This window comes from Schistocerca americana, chromosome 5 (genome assembly GCF_021461395.2).
Source record: "Schistocerca americana isolate TAMUIC-IGC-003095 chromosome 5, iqSchAmer2.1, whole genome shotgun sequence".
Lineage (NCBI taxonomy): Eukaryota > Metazoa > Arthropoda > Insecta > Orthoptera > Acrididae > Schistocerca > Schistocerca americana.
Window position 1 is genome coordinate 472,122,696 of NC_060123.1, and position 22,508 is coordinate 472,145,203.

The window sequence follows — 22,508 nt, forward strand, 5'->3', positions numbered from 1 at the left end:
TTCTGATTATGAGGAAAATACTTTACGACTCAGTCACCTTTCATGGACAATATTATATAACAATTGTAATTCTGGAAGACACATGAGTTATTTAGCACTGACAGCGCTAACATATTAGTGACCACACGTATATTGCAGCAAAAATATTTAGAGGCCCATGTTCCTACATACATGGCTCATAGTCAGGGAGTCATCAAAGGTACCAACAAAAGCATAATTATTGGTGGACTAAAATCTGTTGTATAATGAGGCATACCTGTTATCAGCATCAAACAATTAATGGAGGAAATGGAATGAAATAACCAAAGGCATGTTTTTGGATTTCATACATGCTTTCTGAGCCTTGATTTCCAAGATTTGCTAACTGGTGTTTTTATTCATGAGATTAGTACCTAGTGGTGCTTCAGCTGCCTACACTTTGTACGTATCTGCAAACAGTACAAGAACCAAATCAGATGTTTAAATGTGGTGGTTCCCATTAAATTCAGACTTGTAATGCTCCTTATTAAATGTGCCAATTGCAGTGACAAACATTTCCCCACAGACAGGTCATGCACATGGTATCATTTGCTTTCAAGCTTTGCTGATTGGTGTTTTTATTCATAAGCTTTGTACCTGACTTTGCCATACCTCCACTCTAAGGCGGTGTGTATGTACCACTTGCAGTGACAAACATTTCTCTACAGACAGATCATACATACAGTATCACAGAAGGACCAGATCATACGTACAGTCTTGTAGAAGGAGAATGGCTCAGGAATTTATCATTATTCACAAAATCTCATTACAAGGAAATCAAATCTTTGACAGATTCTTACTCATATACTATGGCAGTTACAATTGAAACATTATTTACATACAATGGTGGTTAGAGAACACACATATAATGATATTTAAATTTGCAAGCTTTTGCAGCCAGTGGCTTCTTTTGCTGGCAGAAGGGTTGAAGGGGAAGGAATAGGGGTGAAGGTAAAGGACTGGTGAGGTTTAGGAAATGAGGAGCGTTCAGAAAAGCCACCCAGAACCCCAGGTTAGGGGAGACTTATCACATGGGATGCGAAGGAAAGACTGATTCCTGTCCAGTAAGTCTCCACTAACCCTGGGATCTGCACGGAAGGGAAGCAGTGGTTGGGAAGGGAGTAAGACAGGGTTGCAGCCTATCCACGATGTTATTAAAACTGTATATTGAGCATGCAATAAGGAAAACAAAAGAAAAATTTGTAGCAGGAATTAAAATCCAGGGAGAAGAAATTAAAACCTTGAGGTTTTGCTGATGACATTCTAAATCTGTCAGAGATCACACAGAATTTGGAAGAGCAGTTGAATGGAACGGACAGTGTCTTGAAAGGAGGATGTGAGATGAACACCAACAAAAGCAAAGTGAGGATAATGGAATGTAGTTGAATTAAATCAGTTGATGCTGAGGGAACTGGATCAGGAAACAAGACACCTACAGTAGTAGATGGGTTTTGCTATTTGGGCAGCAAAATAACTGATGATGATCAAAATAGACAGGATATAAAATGTAGACTGGCAATGGCAAGGAAAACGTTTCTGAAGAAGAGAAATTTGCTAACATCGAATATAGATTTAAATGTCAGGAAGTCTTTCCTGAAAGTATTTGTGTGGAGTGTAGCCATGTATGGAAGTAAAACACGCGGCAATGTACAATTTAGGCAAGAAGAGAATAGAAGCTTTTGAAATGTGGTGCTATGGTAGAATGCTGAAGATTAGATGGGAAGATTATGTAATTAATGACCAAGAACTGAACAGAATTGGGGAGAAGAGGAATTTGTGGCACAACTTGACTAGAAGAAGGTATCAGTTGGTAGGACATATTCTGAGGCATCAAGGGATCATGAATTTAGCATTGGAGGGAAGTGTGGAGGGAAAAATCATTGAGGTAGACTAATAGATGAATACACTGAACAGACTCAGAAGGATGTAGGTGCCAATTGTTACTCAGAGATGAAAAGGCTTGCAGAGGATACAGTAGCATGGAAAGCTGCACCAAACAAGTCTTTGGCCTTAAGACCACTATGACAACAATAAACTTTTCAAGATAATTAACAGTGAAGTTCAGAAGCAGTTACACTTTCCAAAGCAGATTTTGCCTCTTTACTTGTTAGATTCTGTTATTTTCCATTATACTTTTGCTGCCCTGATATTTTATGTGCAAGATGGTGTACTTCGTTAATTGAGTTACCATTAATTATGATTTCTGCACAGTCTACCATAATTTTCATATGACACTTGTAAACAGTTTATTCCCATTGTGGATGCAAAAAATGGTTTCATAAACTTTTCAAAATTCCTAGACCACAAGGTATCTCACAAATAAATTTATGGTTAATACTTATAGTCCATTCTGAGAAGCAAAATCTAACCAAGCAGTTTATCAAATGCTTATTTAGTTTCTGAAATAACAATTTGTTTGTACACCAGCCTTTAAATGTTTGGACATCACCCAAAATTTTCAATCAGTGACTGGCAATGAACTGCATAACATCTGCCTGAAAATCCCTGTTGAAAACGCAAATGAGCAATACATATGTAGAGTCTGCTCATGTAACAGTTATATGAAATCTATCCTCAAAAATGTGTGTCAAAATAGCTACCAGTTAACATCTAGATTTGTACAGCAATTGGTTTACCTGTTGATTCTTTCACTGATGCATAAGACACGTGAATGTGAAACCAGACCTGGTTGTTCCATCATTCACAGTGCTAATAAATATGGAAAGAACCACTTAACTGTAAAAACAAAGTAGCCTATGTAATTTTCATGATTCCTGAAAATAGTTTTCACTATTCTACCATAACATGGAACTATGAGACTCCAAGGACTTGACAAGTTATGCAGATACGGGACCATTCCAATGTCTATGAACCAATCATATGCCATACATTCAGCAAAATTTCTTCTATTCCCCTTGATAAATACCCTTCCCAAAGAGCTTTGTTACAGTTTCACTTGCCTGGCTCAGCTATATGGAGCAGATGAGCAGATGAGTAGATGATTGGTCAGGATGACATAATGATCCAGTTGCACGGGCTCTTTGAAGACCTATCAGTCACATTAAGAGAGAAAGAGATCAATAACAATAAGAGATGTCAACAAATGAGTTTCTTCAATAAGGTTAAGGTACCACCCTTGATAAAGGTCATTTTAACAATACTAGGTTTTGGTCTTAGTTAAAGATCAGCTACGCCATTCTAATGTGTTGCCTCGCATCCCCAAGCTGTAGGTGTCTACGTCTTAGTGAGCAGTAAAGTGACTTGGTCACAAATGAACTACCTTTCAGACGTATACCTACAACTATGAGTTGGAAGGTGACTATAGTCTGCACCATATTACTGTTAATGATGGCATGCTGTAGCTTCATGAGTATATAGGGCAGTGCTACTCTTTCCAACAATCCAGTCTTCTCGAATTAAGCAATATCTGGAATATTTGATCTGTGAGTAAGTCTTGAACCATGTCTCCTCAACCACCTGAATCCATGGACGAACAGTATGCATAATATGGAGCAAACTTCCTCTGTAAGATCTCCATAATAGCGCATTCCATCCAAGGATTTTAAGCATTCATAGGCTTGAAAATATACACAATTATATGAGTGGTAGTATGAAAATAATATATCAACAAAAATAATCAGTTCTTTAAAATACTGAAAATATAATGTAACTCAATAGACATCAAATCTACTTACCAAGCAGTGACTGGAGAACACAAATATAAAGATATTTAAATTTGCAAGCTTTCGGAACTAGTGGCTCCTCCTTCTGACAAAAAGGTTGAAGGGTAAGGAAGAGGCTTGAAGGGAAAGGAAGATGAAAGAGTTGTATCATGGCTGGCTCTCCCAAGGCTATCACTAGTTCTAATGGAATTTTGCCTATTCCTTGGGCCTTTCTTTGACTTAGATCTTGCAGTGCTCTGTCAAATTCTTCACACAGTATCACATCTCCCATCTCATCTTCGTCTGTCTCTTCCTCCATTTCCATAATATTGCCCTAAAGTACATCACCCTAGTATAGATCCTGTATATACTCCGTCCACTCTTCTGCATTCTCTTCCTGGCTTAGGACTGGTTTTCCATCTGAGCTCTTGATATTTATAGAGGTGGTTCTCTTTTATCCAAAGGCCTCTTTAATTTTCCTGTAGGCGGCATCTGTGTTACCCCTAGTGATAACAGTATACGAGTCTACATCCTCACATTTGTTCTCCAGCCATTCCTGCATAGCCACTTTGCACTTACAGTCAGTCTCATTTTTGAGACATCTGTATTTCTTTTTTCCTCCTTCATTTACTGCATTTTTATATTTTCTCCTTTCATCATTTAAATTCATTATCTCTTGTGTTACCCAAGGATTACTACTAGCCCTCGTCTTTTTACCTTCTTGATCCTTGGGCTGCCTTCACTATTTCATCTTTCAAAGCTACACATTCTTCTTCTACTGTATTCCTTTTCCCTGTTCTTGCCAGTCATTCCCTAACGCTCCCTCTGAAGCTCCAGATTCGATCTCCTTAAATTCCTACCTTTTTACAGTTTCTACAGTTTTAATCTACTGTTCATAATCAATATATTGTGGTCAGAGTCCACATCTGCTCCTGGAAATGTCTTACAATTTAAAACCCGGTTCCTAAATCTATGTCTTACTATTATATAATCAGCCTGAAACCTGCTGGTGTCTCCAGGTCCCTTTCACACATACAACCTTCTTTCATGATTTGTAAACCGAGTGTCAGCTATGATTAAGTTATGCTCTGTGCAAAATTCTACCAGGCAGATTCCTCTTTCATTCATTGCACCTTCTCTTCCTTATCGTAGTATCGAATTCCTGTCCCTCATGGTGATTAAATTTTTGTCTCCCTTAAATTTTTGTCTGAATAATTTCTTTTATCTGACCATACATCTTTCAACCTATTCCTCATCTGAAGAGTTAGTCGGCATATAAATGTGTACTACTGTGTAGGCATGAGCTTTGTGTGTGTCTTGGCTACAATAATGCGGTCACTATGTTGTTTGTAGTAGCTTATCCTCATTCCTATTTTCTTATTCATTATTAAACCTACTCCTGAATTACCCTTGTTTGGTTTTATGTTTATAACCCTATAGTCACCTGACCAGAAGTCTTGTTCCTCCTGCCACCAAACTTCACTAATTCTCACTATATCTAACTTTAACCTATCAATTTCCATTTTTAAATTTTATAACCTACCTGCCTGAGTTATGGATCTGACATTCCATGCTCTGATCCACACGACACTAGTTTTGTTTCTCCTGACAATCATGTCCTGTTTAGTCCCCCCCAGAGATCCGAATGGGGGACTATTTTACCTCTGGAATATTTTAGCCAAGAGGATGCCATCATCATTTAACTCTATTGTAAAGATGCATACCCTCAGGAAAAAATTACGACTGTAGTTTCCCCTTTTATTAGTTTCACAGAATTTGAACTATGTTATTGAAAAGTGAAAATATCAGATTTTATACCGAGTGGTGTCACTAAGTCCCCAAATACATATTAGCTTGTATTATGTTTGCAGAGTTGTATTGTAATGAAAAGTTGAATTACCCATATCTTTTGATTAGCAATATTTTCATGAAAACTACATGCCTTGGAAGAATCAGCATGTTAAAAATAATAACCTGATCAGTGAATCTAAATGAAATTCAGCCTATACGACATTTTGAAATAATGATACATATGTGACACGTAAATTAAATAAGTAACTGTATCTAGGTAGTGTAAAGATAAGAGGAAAAAAAATTGTCTTTACCAGGAGTTGGAATCATAACAGATGAAGTAATTCCAACATGCTATGTTTCAATGTGTTGGGGAACACATCCTTCAGAAACATTATTCACTGCTCCTGCACCAAACAGCCTATGACATGGTAGAGCCTGCAGTCGTCTTGGGTTGTTTTTTAAGAACAGCATTAAGGTAATTTAGACACCCATCCACTGAAGAAATGTACCTAAAATGAAAACCTATTGGATTCAATTTGAAGCAGTTGTTTAATGAACGTAAAAGTGGCACTTTTAATTCTTTTTGAGTCTCTCTCTGATGCACATACATATGATAGAAATTCAAGAAGTTTAGAAACCAAAAATATGCTCACAGTGTCATAGGTTCTGTCACAGGCTGAATAGAAGACTTCATAGACGCAGTTGCCCCACCACCTCCTAACCCCTAAGCAGGTTCGTTTCATAGCAAAGGACCACTGTTGTTACAATGTGAGAGTCTCAAATTTACAACATTTGTTGCCCAGTGAAAACATAATTTTCATCAGAAGCATTACAACACCTGCTATGCACAAAAATCATTGTGCCCTTACTGAATCTAGGGAAATAACTCCATCACACAGGGTCTTGCAGTAGTGATGGGACAACTGACTGGTTTTAACAGACGATTAGCCAGTCGATTGTTTTTTCGTTGTGTTGGATTTCTCAGTTGAATGAAAAAATCAAATGAAACTTGTCTGTGTGGCACATCAACTGTATGAATTTTTTGATCTCTCTGATCTTCAGTGCTTTCACTTAATGTGAGACAACCAACTGACTGGCTGATAATCCAAGCCTTTGGTGGTTACTTCGTCTCTCAGTTTGAGTGACTTCACTTGCATATATTGTCAGCCTTTCTCTGCCCTAACATTAACAGCTGGAGGCTGATGAGGATTGCATGGGATGGCAAATGTTTTTTCACACCATTTTCAGTAAAATGTAATGCAAGCTCTTCAAAATTTGTCAACATTATATTCCTCTTTACATACCCCCAAAACCACTTTTATGCTCAGCTCTGTACTCCCAATGAAACATCAGCTTCATTAGCTACATGTTAATTGCATCTGGATCAGTTTTAAGTGATGAAAAGAAGGATTAGTCTATTCAGTACAAAATTAAATGCATATTTCAATGCTTACTTATTTTAACTTTGCCATACACCCTGTCATGTCTTCATGTACCTGTGGGTGTAGGGCTGCCTTCTAGGGGTATGTGTACACGGCCGTGTACCACTGCTTCATTTCAGCTAATGAAAGTATCAGTTGAAAGAACAAATAAATACGTGATTCAACCAACAGAAGAACTACATACTGGTTTCACTTGAAAAGAAAGAATGAATAAAGCTCTGTTGACTTTATCTTTCGGTTCCTCCCAGACACTGGTTTTATTTAAAAGAAATGAATGACTAATAATCCAACCGATACATAAAACTACAACTGATTCAGTCATTCATTTTTATTTTTATTTGTTTGTTCAGATAATTCATCTGTTATGTAAAACTGTAACCGAATGAGTCCATTGTTGTCCAACAACCCATTGAATTTGTTATTTTCATGCAGTTGCCACCATCACTATCTTGTTGGCCAAATGGGCTAAGTTCTTGTGTCAACAAAATTGTGGAATGGTTTGTTGGAATGGTATCTGGGAGACAATTACTCTCTGCAAAGTACTCAGAGTGGTTTCAGAATATTAAGAAAAACCTAAATATTTCACGTCTCTCTTAACGTTCCTTATTGCTAACATGATTTAATTCAATGCTTTACAACACAAGAATCATACATTATGAAACCAGCAGTATCAATAACCAAGTCAATAGTTTAAGAACCAGTTAATGATGGACCCTTTCTTACATAGTTGAAAATATTTTGTTTATAAAGTTTTTGTAACTCATTCCTGGATCTTCCACAGTGATATGATAACTGTGGCGTGGGGTTGGGAGTGGGGTTGGTATAGAGATGGACTTAGGATGTTGTGTAGGTTGAGTAGGCGGTGGAACATCAGTTTTGGAGGTGTGGGAAGTATCTTTAGTTAGGATGTCCCATATATCAGGGCATGATGATAGATAACCAATCAACTCCTTGCCACAGAGATCATATCCTTGTGGAAGACCCAGGGACAAGATTTGCCCAATTCACCCACCCAGCAGTTCCTACTCCAGTCCAGTCACAGCTTATCCTACCCCACCTGTGAAAGCAGCCCTGTCATATACCAACTTTGCTGCAAGCACTTTACAGCTTTGTGTGTGTTTGTGACTATCCAACTAGCTGGTCACTGCCAAACTCGTGCCAAGAATGAAGTTGACCACTTGGTGGCACAACGTGCAGCTGAACATAACATGCCCACAATTCAGGCCATTTGGATCCTTGTTGTTGTTGTTGTTGTTGTTGTTGTTGTGGTCTTCAGTCCTGAGACTGGTTTGATGCAGCTCTCCATGCTACTCTATCCTGTGCAAGCTTTTTCATCTCCCAGTACCTACTGCAACCTACATCCTTCTGAATCTGCTTAATGTATTCATCTCTTGGTCTCCCTCTACGATTTTTACCCTCCACGCTGCCCTCCAATACTAAATTGGTGATCCCTTGATGCCTCAGAACATGTCCTACCAACCGATCCCTTCTTCTGGTCAAGTTGTGCCACAAACTCCTCTTCTCCCCCATTCTATTCAATACTTCCTCATTAGTTATGTGATCTACCCATCTAATCTTCAGCATTCTTCTGTAGCACCACATTTCGAAAGCTTCTATTCTCTTCTTGTCCAAACTATTTATCGTCCATGTTTCACTTCCATACATGGCTACACTCCATACAAATACTTTCAGAAATGACTTCCTGACACTTAAATCTATACTCGATGTTAACAAATTTCTCTTCTTCAGAAACGCTTTCCTTGCCATTGCCAGCCTACATTTTATATCCTCTCTACTTCGACCATCATCAGTTATTTTGCTCCCCAAATAGCAAAACTCCTTTACTACTTTAAGTGGCTCATTTCCTAATCTAATTCCCTCAGCATCACCTGACTTAATTAGACTACATTCCATTATCCTCATTTTGCTTTTGTTGATGTTCATCTTATATCCTCCTTTCAAGACACTGTCCATTCCATTCAACTGCTCTTCCAAGTCCTTTGCTGTCTCTGACAGAATTACAATGTCATCGGCGAACCTCAAAGTTTTTATTTCTTCTCCATGGACTTTAATACCTACTCCGAATTTTTCTTTTGTTTCCTTTACTGCTTGCTCAATATACAGATTGAACAACATCGGGGAGAGGCTACAACCCTGTCTTACTCCCTTCCCAACCACTGCTTCTCTTTCATGTCCCTCGACTCTTATAACTGCCGTCTGGTTTCTGTACAAATTGTAAATAGCCGTTCGCTCCCTGTATTTTACCCCTGCCACCTTTAGAATTTGAAAGAGAGTATTCCAGTCAACATTGTCAAAAGCTTTCTCTAAGTCTACAAATGCTAGTAACGTAGGTTTGCCTTTCCTTAATCTTTCTTCTAAGATAAGTCGTAAGGTCAGTACTGCCTCACGTGTTCCAGTGTTTCTACGGAATCCAAACTGATCTTCCCCGAGGTTGGCTTCTACTAGTTTTTCCATTCGTCTGTAAAGAATTCGTGTTAGTATTTTGCAGCTGTGACTTATTAAGCAGATAGTTCGGTAATTTTCACATCTGTCAACACCTGCTTTCTTTGGGATTGGAATTATTATATTCTTCTTGAAGTCTGAGGGTATTTCGCCTGTTTCATACATCTTGCTCACCAGATGGCAGAGTTTTGTCAGGACTGGCTCTCTCAAGGCCGTCAGTAGTTCCAATGGAATGTTGTCTACTCCGGGGGCCTTGTTTCGACTCAGGTCTTTCAGTGCTCTGTCAAACTCTTCATGCAGTATCATATCTCCCATTTCATCTTCATCTACATCCTCTTCCATTTCCATAATATTGTCCTCAAGTACATCACCCTTGTATAGACCCTCTATATACTCCTTCCACCTTTCTGCTTTCCCTTCTTTGCTTAGAACTGGGTTTCCATCTGAGCTCTTGATATTCATACGAGTCGTTCTCATATCTCCAAAGGTCTCTTTAATTTTCCTGTAGGCAGTATCTATCTTACCCCTAGTGAGATAGGCCTCTACATCCTTACATTTGTCCTCTAGCCATCCCTGCTTAGCCATTTTGCACTTCCTGTCGATCTCATTTTTGAGACGTTTGTATTCCTTTTTGCCTGCTTCATTTACTGCATTTTTATATTTTCTCCTTTCATCAATTAAATTCAATATTTCTTCTGTTACCCAAGGATTCCTACTAGCCCTCATCTTTTTACCTACTTGATCCTCTGCTGCCTTCACTATTTCATCCCTCAAAGCTACCCATTCTTCTTCTACTGTATTTCTTTCCCCCATCCCTTCAATTGTTCCCTTATGCTCTCCCTGAAACTCTGTACAACCTCTGGTTCTTTCAGTTTATCCAGGTCCCATCTCCTTAAATTCCCGCCTTTTTGCAGTTTCTTCAGTTTTAATCTACAGGTCATAACCAATAGATTGTGGTCAGAGTCCACATCTGCCCCTGGAAATGTCTTACAATTTAAAACCTGGTTCCAAAATCTCTGTCGTACCATTATATAATCTATGTGATACCTTTTAGTATCTCCAGGGTTTTTCCATGTATACAACCTTCTTTCATGATTCTTAAACCAAGTGTTAGCTATGATTATGTTGTGCTCTGTGCAAAATTCTGCCAGGCGGCTTCCTCTTTCATTTCTTAGCCCCAATCCATATTCACCTACTATGTTTCCTTCTCTCCCTTTTCCTACACTCAAATTCCAGTCACCCATGACTATTAAATTTTCGTCTCCCTTCACAATCTGAATAATTTCTTTTATTTCATCAAGAAAGGATCCTTCTTTTCCTAAAATTCTCCCAATAAACCAAAGTTAACCATTTGCCTTCCACAATCCTCAAATGCTGTTTCACTTCATATTGCTTTGCAACACTATGCCCAGGTAATTAAATGATGTGACTGTTTCAAGCAGGACACTACCAATGCTGTATCCAGACATATACGGGTTTGTTTTTCCTACTCATTTGCATTAACTTACATTTTTCTACATTAAGAGCTAGCTGCCATTCATCACACAAACTAGAAATTTTCTTTAGGTCATCTCATATCAACCTACAGTCACTTATCTGTTACAGCGTCCTGTACACCACAGCATCATCAGTAAACAACCACAGATTGCTGCCCATCCTGTTTGACAAATCATTTGTGTATATATAAAATAGCAACAGTCCTATCATGCTTCCCTGGTCCACTCCTGATATTACCAGTGTCTCCAATGAACACTTGCCATCAAGGACAATGTAGTAACCAAAACCAACTGCAGGGACGCCTTGGGCTGCAGATCGGAGCCGCCAGGCGGGGAAGCCGGCGGCAGTGGAGCACGCACCACCGGGTAAACACTGGACGAGTCAGGCGACAGACCAACGACAACTGACAACAACCGACCATGACCAACTATGACCGACACAACAAGGAAGAAATAAACAACGGAGGCTTGTGGAAACCACAACACCAAATACCAACAGTAAATCCACTCAGAACCAGAGCCAGGCAAATGTCAACAACGAGCAACGACCAGAACGCAGTACCGCCGAGATGGAAACGAAATCCAGAGCGAGTACCAGACTGACTGGACTAGGGCAGAGTGGGTCCCTATATACGAAATCGGAGGGAGCGGCTATTGGCCCCTGTCTGCACGTGGCGTAGTGGTGGCACCCTCGCTGCGCGAGAGTCGCTGCGCAGAATAGCCGCTGCGCGGAATAGCCGCCACGTGGAATAGCCACCGCGGAGGTGGAGCCCTCTATGGGCTGACCATGTCCATTTGTTCTGGCGCGTGTTCGACTTCCACAGCGGAAGGTACTAGAGACAACATACTGGGTTCTATTACTTATGAAGTCTTCGAGCCATTCACATATCTGGGAACCTACTCTGTGTGCATGTACCTTCATTAACAGTCTGCAGTGGGGTGCCATGTTGAATACTTTTTGGAGATCTTGAAGTATGTAATCAGCCTGTTGCCCTTCATCCTTAGTTTACAGTATATCATGTGAGAAAAGTTCACAGTATATCATGTGAGAAAAGAGCAAGCTGGGTTTCGCACAAGTGACGCTCTCTAAAGCTATGGACGTGAGCTTTTCAGTCTGTAGGAAATTTATTATATTCAAACTCAGAACACATTCTAGAATTCTGTAGCAAACCAATTTTAAGGATATAGGTCTGTAATTTTGTGGGTCCATTCTTTTACCCATCTTATATATAGGAGTCACTTGTGCTTTTTCCCAGTCGCTTGGCACTTTGCTATGGTCGAGAGATTCGCGATAAATGCAGACTAAGTAAGGGGCCAGTGATGAACAGCACTCTTTGTAAAACCAAATTGGGATTACATCCGGACCTGCAATTTATTTGTTTTCAACTCTTTTGGTTGTTCTTTATGCCAGGAATGCTTATTACTATGTCGTCCATTGGGATGGTCAAATGACGGTATGTTCATACGATTCTCCTGTGAGAATGATTTCTTAAACATGGAATTTAAAACTGCAACCTTCCTTTTGCTTTCTTCTACTACCATACTTAACTGATCAGCAAGTGACTGAATGGAGTCATTAAACCCGCTTAGTGATTTTATATAGAATCTCAGTCTCCAGTAACCTACTCTCGCCACACTTTCCATCCAATAATTCAGGAGGATGATGGTTCAAATCCCTGTCCCACTATCCAGACTTGTTTCCTGTGATTTCCCTAAATTCCTCCTGGCAAATAGCAGGATTGTTCTTTTGAAAGGGCATGGCCAGTTTCCTTTCCCATCCTTTACACAATCCAAACTTGGGTTACATCTCTAATGACCTTGATTTCAATGGGACATTAAATCCAGGCTTCCTTCCTTTCTTTCCACCCAAAATTTCCCCTTCCTCTGTCCTATCACCCTGCTCCCAGCTCTCATACCCACTTTACCTTCAGCGTGTGGCATTCCCCATCAGTTCTGACACCCAAGCATCACATGCCAGTATGTGCAGCTGCCGCCCCTCCCTCCCACATTCCTAGCCAACAAATTGGCTTCCTCCCTGGCCACCCACCCCACCCCTCTTCTGCCTCCACAACCCACTCTCCCTCTACCAGCCTCACCTGACACAACCCCCACTCAACCCTAGCCCACCTGCAGCACTGGCATTGTACGTCCAGCCAGCATCACTTAGGGGCATAGGCACACCCACATATGTGTGTGTGTGTGTGTGTGTGTGTGTGTGTGTTTTCTCTAGCTTAAAAAAAGATTCTTCATTTTTTTTTTGGTGTGTGTGACTGTCAACACTTATACTCTTTGGTCAGTGGTCTTAGTCCAAAAGAAGATATAAAACATATACAGAGTAGTATTCTATTTACTAATTGTTCTGTTCTTGATGAAAGATGCATTGCAACATCATGAATGCAATAATCTCATTTTGTTTTTACATTTTAGCTAATAACCAAGTGTTCTATTGGATAGTATCCAGAAGATTTTTACTTACGTTTTTCCTTCCCTCAGGATGATAAACCAAAGATCACAGAAGCAGAAAGGAAAAGATTAACCATTAAGGAGACAAAAGAAAGTTTACCAGTGTATACTTACAGGGAACAGCTACTACAAGCAGTGAAGGACCACCAGGTAAGAGAGAATGAAATTGTATGGGGGTTTTTAAAATAGTGATTTTAAAGTGTTGTTACAGATTTTTTCTTCACAAGGTAATACTGATACTGTTTATTTTGTAAATTTCCTTGTAATTTTAACTCTGTATTTTTCTGAAACAGTGTTTGAATGCTGAGCAATTTAAGGTGCTTTAAATCATAGAAATGGGACAGTTAAACTTCTGCTACTTGAGCCAGTGTAGATGGAAAAGTATTTATCGCATGGGTACCAAACGTTATAGGAATGATGTTCAGACTGAGTATTGCATGATTTGCTTTATTAGAGTGTTAGTTTCATGACTTTCCATTAGGCGCCTGTACTGGTATGGTGACATAGGGTTGAAACACAAGCATCACTGTGCATTACAGTTGCAGGTAGTCAATGAGGGGTCTGGACAAGGTGAACAGGGCTTAATTCCTAAATCTGTTTTATCAAAACGACAATAGTACTGCTGCTCTTCACAAGTATTGATGCGTTAAAGGAATACGGAGAGGACCTCTCTCCACACCGGGTTTGAAGAACATGATTCAGAAGTTGAAATTGACTGACGATTCAGAAATTACTCCTGAGAGTGGTCGATGGACAATTGTGTTACAAATTGTTGAAGAAGAATTTGCTGTTGCTTTGGCTGAGAGTGCTGGACACAATGTGCAATCTTCAAGCAGAGCACAAGGTGTGTCATAGTAGCTGACCATTCTTTGGTCCTCCACTTGAAAAGTGCTGCGAACACTTGTGAAATGGAATATCTAGTGTGATTCCAGGCTGTCGTGGATGCAGATGGTCACTACACCGAGCAATGTTTGAAACCTGGAATGTGAACATGGTACACAATTAACAAATATTACCCCCTCATGTGAAAATCAAAATGTGTTTCTTTCAATGGTTTATTTATTTCTTTTGTGTGCCCTTACAAATGTTTCCACAAAGTTTAATTTTCCTGCAATCACTCGTCTTTTGTGGGGGCCCTCTGAAGTAGTCAACATTTAATTAAAATCACCCTGTATGTAAATTAGTCCTTGGAATGTGTGTAATTCCTTATAATTCAACTTTCAGCCGTCTACATATGTACTTACAGTGCATCATAAAGTGTTCTTTCTTTCTTTTTTTATTTATTAAATTTTCAGGAGGCAATATTTGTTTTTAAAAACTTTCAAATAGATGTTGCAAGGAAGACTTCTGTAGACCATAGTATATTGCTGAATACTTTTGAACATTGTAGAGTTGCTGAAAAGACATATAGCTGTTTTCTGTGTGACACAAACAGTAGGAAGGTTTCTCTTCACTCTCACTCAACAGGAAATCAGATTAGGCTACTCTAACGGGGCTATTGCACACATTACTTGTTTCCTGTTGTACATTAAAAGTACTTCTGACCATAGAATGTGATACTGAGTTGCTTTGTTTATGGCCATTAAGTCAATTTAAGTGTGTTAGAGGAAATTCTGTCAAGAACCTGAAGTTCATGTGAACGCTACAGTACTTTATTAGGCATAGTCCTGTTGTTGATTGTATGCTGTTGTCTTCTTCTAGCCATTGAACTGACTCACCCAGCCAGTTATAGAGGGACCTATATTTTAACGTAGAATTTGGACTACGTTGCATCACAACTTTTTTCTTACTAACAAAGTCTGAAATAAGTGAAAGAAATAATAAAATACAAGTAAATATCCTAGGACTGACTGGAGAAGTGTGGGACTATAAGTAATTGAAATGAATGGAAAAGTAGATGTTAGTGTGCTGCGTGTATGAGAGCAAGGATTTGGAGAGGTAATGATATGGAACAAGAGTATAAGAATGTGTTCATTCTTTCACTCACTTTAGATAAAAAGAATTTAAAATTATTGTCAAAAACAAGAAACAGTACAGTGACACATGAAGGTACAAGCACTCTTCTGAGAAGACTTTTTTTTTTTGCTTATGGATGCAGAAATACTCAACCATTTGGTGTAATGGCATGCGGTAGCGCAGTGGTAAGGCATTGGACTTGCTTTTGGGAGGAAAGCAGTCCCAATACCTACCAGGCCATCCAGATTTAGATTTTCTGTAGTTCCCTAAATAATCTCTGATGACCTGAGGCTGAAATATATAGTAAATTATCGTATTTTCTGTCAACAAAATTATGGTGTATGGGTTTGTTTTTCAGCATAGTGAATTAGTTTATATTTGTTCCTATAAGAAGAGTTTTCTTTAAGAATTTGTATTTGCAAAAAGTACCAGTGATGAACCCTATTTGTCTTAATTTGCATTTAATCATTTAAAAAATAAAATATGAATGGTTGTTGAAGAATTAGTGATCTGTTTTATGGAAAATAATAAACTTCAATATATTTTATTAATGAAAGACTGTCGAAAAAACAGATTCTGATCATACAAGGAGAAACTGGCTCTGGGAAAACCACTCAGATACCTCAGTACTTACATGAAGCAGGCTACACAGCAGACAAGAAGAAGATTGGTTGCACTCAGCCAAGAAGAGTGGCAGCAATGAGTGTAGCAGCAAGAGTAGCGGAAGAAATGGGAGTGAAGTTGGGAAATGAGGTAAACATTTTTTCATCAGCAGCAGTGTAGGATGTGCTAAGGGAATACTTCTCTCTCTCTCTTTTAAAGGTTAAGCAGTTTTATTTCTTGGAGGAGAAATATCACATTCAAATTCAGCAAACAACATATAATTATTCTGTTCTATTATTTTAACATTCACAATTTTCTGTGACTTCACTATTCACCTATGTGTTTTAGATATTGTGGCTCTCGCATTCTGTGACCCTCTACTCGTATATTTATTTCCACTTCTTTCTCTCCATATATACAGGGTGTTACAGGTATAAGTGCAGATATTTTTATATATGGTACCTTAATATGTACACACATCAGTGTGCTCATTGTTTTTTCTCTTTGTCAAACTGTCTTCCCACAAACACATCACAAACTTTATGACCTGATGTTTTCTACGTGGACATAACTGCGCCACCGAGTGGAGTACGTCTGCCAGTATAGATTTAGCATTTTGCGTCCATGGGTGCTGTTGTTATCCTATACAATGAGCGTGCATATTTAGACAGCACGTGCCCTCTGCGGCTGGCCTAAAGAGGCTGCCTCACTTCGGCCGTGTGCAAAACAGTTGTATATAAGTGCCCTGGTTCCTTGGCCACACTAATGTTTAGTCCCTTGGCCACTCTAGTGTTTAAGAGGCTTATGGATTACTTCACTGTCAGATTGTGTCTCTATGTCATGTGTTTGTACTGTTTAGTACATCATTCAGTCTATCAGTAATTTTGTGTATGGGAAAGCGAATTAAAAGTTGGTTGGTTGGTATCCTGTTGCAGTGTTTGTGCAAAGTTACAAAACGTCCATAATTCAATACCTGACTTGCTGCCCATGGGAAAATAAGCATTAATGGCTTGTTCTTACTGCATCCACTTGGAGATACTAACAATGTAAAAAAAATACTGCTCCTAGTATCTATAATTATTAGTATGTGAATGATGCAAATACTGATGTAATATTGTTCAGTACACCGTCCTTTGTCAGCAATAGATATATCTGAAATTGTACCTCTCTCTCTCTCTCTCTCTCTCTCTCTCTCTCTCTCTCTCCCTCCCCCCCTCTCCCTGTGTGTGTGTGTGTGTGCGTGCATGTGTGTGTGTGTGTGTGTGTGTGTGTGTTCAGTCAGTTAAAGCTGTGAGAATGGTTCATTTACCAATTGTTTATAGTAAACTATGTTTTTCTTTTGAAATGATAATTCTTCTTGTATTGATATGCTAGCAATAACATTTATGTTAATGAGTGATTGTTGATTATTACCATTTATTTGTGTGGTGATGACTGTGCTGTTTTAAATTATTACATGCTCACCTGTTGAAGTGTGTTATTTGTTTTGTATCTTGCTCATACGTTCAGTTTATATTTGAATCTACACAACTCTTTATGTTAGGTTGTGTGCTAGTCTTTGATCTTTACTTTTGTATGTATGCACTGTTATCCATATTTGTATGTTGTTTGTGTTGTACTCATCAAATATGGGGAGTCTAGGAAACCTGCTTCTTGGGTCACTACATAACAATTCAAGCAAATCATATCAATAAATTTTTATTGCAAAAGGAAATGATTGCAATAGTTAACTTTGTGTTAAACAGATGTGTCGCAGGCAAAGGGTGACTGACAAAATAACAAATTTCTTCAGTATAGACAATGCTACATAGTAGAAGCAAAATGACTAGTGTTGATGCTATTCTTGAACTCACTGCTGTAGAACATGTAGAACTGCGAAAACTGGGCCATGGCCAGGCAATGCGTGTAGAGGGCGCTGCCATCACTTTGTCATCCTGGAGTGGGTTCGATCGGCATGCAATTGGCTGCCGTCATCTCACAGCCCTCTCTGCTCTAACGTTCCCGCCTGGCGTGCCGATGCTTGACTTTACACTGGAACAGTTTATTATTCAGATTGTCTGCATTGTGTAATCAGGTCTTAAATTTGTAATTGAAACTGTCTGTTGTATATTGTACAGGTGTAATACACTTATTATACCTGGCCATTTGTTTGATTAATTCCATCTCCTCTTTATAATTTCTATTGTTGAGTGCCATCCTGTTGCCTCTAACATAGTGTAGTGTGCCTTAGATCAGAAAAATTTTGTTTCTAATAATGTTCTGACGTGGATTTTAATATTTTTCTGTGATTTTGTTTTCAGTATACGTTGAAAGAAATATCTCATTTTTACTTTTTATTTTCTCTGTTTTATGATAGCTCCCTTTACCAGACACAGGATATTGCCTACATTAATATGCTATAATCTTTCCAGAATTAATTTTTACTCCGCAGGGGATTGTGTGCTGATTTGAAATTTCCTGCGGATTAAAATTGTGTGGAACACTCGGGCTCAAAGCCAGAAACTTTGCAAAGGTTCTGGGTTTTAGTCCAGGTTCTGCACAAGGTTTTAATCTATCAGGAAGTTTCATGCCATTACGTTGTTTTTTAACGTCTTTTGTGGCTGTCTCTTTAAATATAAAATTTTCTGCATGATTTGTGTTGGGATTAGCTATTGTTTCTCATGCTTAAGGAATGAAACAAAATATTCATAGCAAAATACTTGCACATCAGATAGACCTTTAAAACAACATTTTAAGAGAATAACATACACAACAAAAAATTTAGCACAAGTGCACCAAGCTTTCCCTTTCATTTATATAACTGGTTCATAAGGCTGCATCTGAGATTTTGTGGGATGGTACAGAACATGAGACTCAGTCAAACTTGTAAGAAGAGTAACTTAATTTGTACTGCATTGTGCAAATTGAAGGTTAGATGAATCATTCAGAAATCTAAACAGGTTGGAAAAAATTTGTTCCCTGCAGTGATAAATTAGCTCACTTTGTTTCAAAAAGCAATCATTCTGAGACATTGTATCTGGCTTGTCTGTATGCAGTATAGGATGTACCATGAAAAACTATGCCTGTACATTAAAATACAAAGCAAGCACAAAGGCATACTAATAGAAACAGCAGTTGTAGGAATATTATGTACATTTTCTCATAGGTTAGTAAATCTTACGGGGGGAGAACTGGGTCAAAATGCGGAACAGAAGAATAAAACAAATAAGTTGTGAAGTACCTGTGTGACTGACGAGGGAGTAAGTAAAGAAAGAAATCTTCTTCTTCTTCTTCTTCTTCTTCTTCTTCACTTCCCATTTTAAACCATTTACTGTTTGCTAATGGTACATATCCTTTCCTCAGTCTTCCACAAACTCTGTAGAAAAACTACACACTCCCAACAATGATGAACAAACTGCAAACAAAGATAATAGCCAATAGCAATGTGTTAAGGAAGTCCTTTAAAGAGAACAGTACATTTGCAAACAAGAAATTTAATTCTGATAGCAACATAGAAATCTTGTAATCTAATCCACTCATAAGCAGGCCTGCAAAATGATGCACTAATGCAGTTTAATTTTACAAAAAGGAAACCTCCATTCAAACAGTTGTTAAATCCACAGAGATGCTGCCCAGAACATACTGTTAGGTGGAACACCTCCCAATATGCAGCCAGATAATAGCTCTTCTATCTTGTAGAATCTGCAATTTCCCAAGCTAATGTTTTATGAGATAGAAGACAAGTTGATATGAAGGAAGATGTATTAGTGAGAGAGAGTAGATAAAAGGTAGTGCATCAATAAGTATTGTACCAGTTGCAGTTCAGAGATCTTAGAAGGGATGCATATAGTCAAAGATAATTAGGAGAGAGAAAAATTATAAAACTATTAAGAGAACAGTAGGGACATAGAAGAGCAATAAATAAATCTAATAATACAAAATTCTAACAGACACCAAGAAGGAAGGAAGTTAGGGGACGGAAGGGATTGTAGATTAATTGTGGTTAACTCAGGAGGGCAACAAGATGAGGGGGTATGTCTACCCCTGGAAATCATGAAAACTGGGACTGTGTGGATTGTGTGTTATAACAGGCATTAAAGTTTCTTGCGGTGTACTATAGGGCATGCCAACAACTGAGTGCATTACAACTGCAAGGCAGACACATTATGTCCATCCATCAATTCTGACACTGTGGTGATTTTCTCCTTATCTAAGCTCACTGGACAAAAGATTAGTCATCCCCGTAAAGAAGCACATTGGTCGCTTTGGAGTGTTGATGATGTAGAACTGATGTCGGGCAGTCATGTGGCCCTCCACCATCGACATAAATCATGGCAGTGAAGCAACATGTACACAGTCTGGTACAAAGTATCCGTGTACCCCTATGGAATGCAGAGTTGACAACTAGATGTCCTGAGAGGTGGACCCAACAGTATAAACGAAATTGGGGATTATTGTGTTGTCAATTGAGAAACAGTAACAGTAGCACAAATTGCTCTGGAGATCTCAGTGAAATAGAACATGAAGTAGTCATTGGATGTCACCAGAGTAACAGATCCATCAGGGACATTTCAACCCCTCCAAAGCTGCCCAAGTCAACTGTTGGTGATGTGATTGTGAAGTGAAAACATAGGTGAATGACAACAATGAAAATAAGATGAGGCAGACCTCATGTACTGGCAGACAGAGACCATCAGTCATTGCAGAGGGTGATATTAAAAAAATCACACAAAGTCAGTGGAAGGAATTACTTGCGAGTTCGAAACTAGCACAATGATTGGATCTATCGAGTTAAAAAGAATGGGTTACATTGATGAAGCAGTTCCTCATAAGCCATACATTTCTGTTAATCAGTGCTAAGCAATGATTGAAGTGACATAAAGAGAAATGCCATTGGGTAATGGATGACTGGAAACAAGTGATTTGGAGTGATTAATCATGCTATACACTGTGGTAATCCAATGGAAGGATTTGGACTTCACGAATGCCTGGAGATTGCTGCCATCACGTGTAGTGTCAGCAGTGAAGTACGGAGGAGGTGGTGTTAGGATAAGGTTGTGTTTTTCATTGTTAAGTTGTGGTCCACTTATTGCATCCAATAAAATGCTAAATGCAAGTTATGAACACATTTTACAGTGTTGTGTTCTGCGTACAGCAGAGGAACAGTTTGGAGATGATGATTGTTTGTATCAGCATGACAGTGCACCATGTCATAAAGTAGCATCTGTATGTGTGAAGTAGATGGTGTTACTGTATAGAGGTATTTTTCATGGTTAAGATGTGGCCCCCTTAGTGTGCTTAAGGAAATGTTATATGGGGAAGGATATGAACACATTTTATAGCATTGAGTACTATATACAGCAGAGGAACATTATGAAGACACTGGTTATATCAACATAAAAATTCATCTTGTCATAAGAGGCAATGGTTTGTGTACAATAACATACCTGAAACTGACTGGCCTACCCGGATCTGAAACCATTGGAGCACCTTTGACTTTAGTTAGAAAGTCGACTCCAGTTAGAAAGTCGACTCCAGTGTTGAACATCACTGCCTTCTCTGCATTTCGTTTTTGAGGAAGAATGAGCTGCTGTTCCTCTGAAGACATTCAGGCACTTCAGTGTCCCTAGCACAGTACAAGCCACCATAAAGATGAAGGGTAAACACACCCCATGGTAATGTCCGCTAATAGATATCCATATACTTTCAATCATGTGTGTGGAACCGGCACAGTAAGATGGGTGGACGTAGTGATGTGATAGAATGGCAGAAAGCAGCAGTTGTGTTTGGACATGCCTTTGAATGAAATTTCCTTATTTGTTGTCCTACCCCCATGAACCATGGACCTTGCCGTTGGTGGGGAGGCTTGCGTGCCTCAGTGATACAGATGGCCATACTGTAGGTCCAACCACAACGGAGGGGTATCTGTTGAGAGGCCAGACAAACGTGTGGTTCCTGAAGAGGGGCAGCAGCCTTTTCAGTAGTTGCAGGGGCAACAGTCTGGATGATTGACTGATCTGGCCTTGCAACACTAACCAAAACGGCCTTGCTGTGCTGGTACTGCGAACGGCTGAAAGCAAGGGGAAACTACAGCTGTAATTTTTCCCGAGGGCATGCAGCTTTACTGTATGGTTAAATGATGATGGCGTCCTCTTGGGTAAAATATTCCGGAGGTAAAATATTCCCCCGTTCGGATCTCTGGGACGGGGACTACTCAAGAGGACGTCGTTATCAGGAGAAAGTTAACTGGCGTTCTACAGATCGGAGCGTGGAATGTCAGATCCCTTAATCAGGCAGGTAGGTTAGAAAATTTAAAAAGGGAAATGGATAGGTTGAAGTTAGATATAGTGGGAATTAGTGAAGGTCAGTGACAGGAGGAACAAGACTTCTGGTCAGGTGAATACAGGGTTATAAATACAAAATCAAATAGGGGTAATGCAGGAGTAGGTTTAATAATGAATAAAAAAATAGGAGTGGGGGTAAGCTACTACAAACAGCATAGTGAACGCATTATTGTGGCCAAGATTGACACGAAGCCCATGCCTACTACAGTAGTACAAGTTTATATGCAAACTAGCTCTGCAGATGATGAAGAAATTGATGAAATGTATGATGAGATAAAAGAAATTATT

General features: G+C 39.0%; 1 protein-coding gene across 1 annotated transcript in view; it reads left to right on the plus strand.

Annotated features, from left to right (window-relative positions):
• LOC124615466 (pre-mRNA-splicing factor ATP-dependent RNA helicase DHX16) overlaps positions 1 to 22,508 on the plus strand; it is a 136,392-nt gene that overhangs the window by 29,232 nt on the left and 84,652 nt on the right. The window contains exons 6-7 of the mRNA XM_047143376.1: positions 13,369 to 13,488; positions 15,868 to 16,047. Of these exons, the coding sequence (XP_046999332.1) occupies positions 13,369 to 13,488; positions 15,868 to 16,047 (300 nt within the window). The remainder of the gene's footprint in view (positions 1 to 13,368; positions 13,489 to 15,867; positions 16,048 to 22,508) is intronic.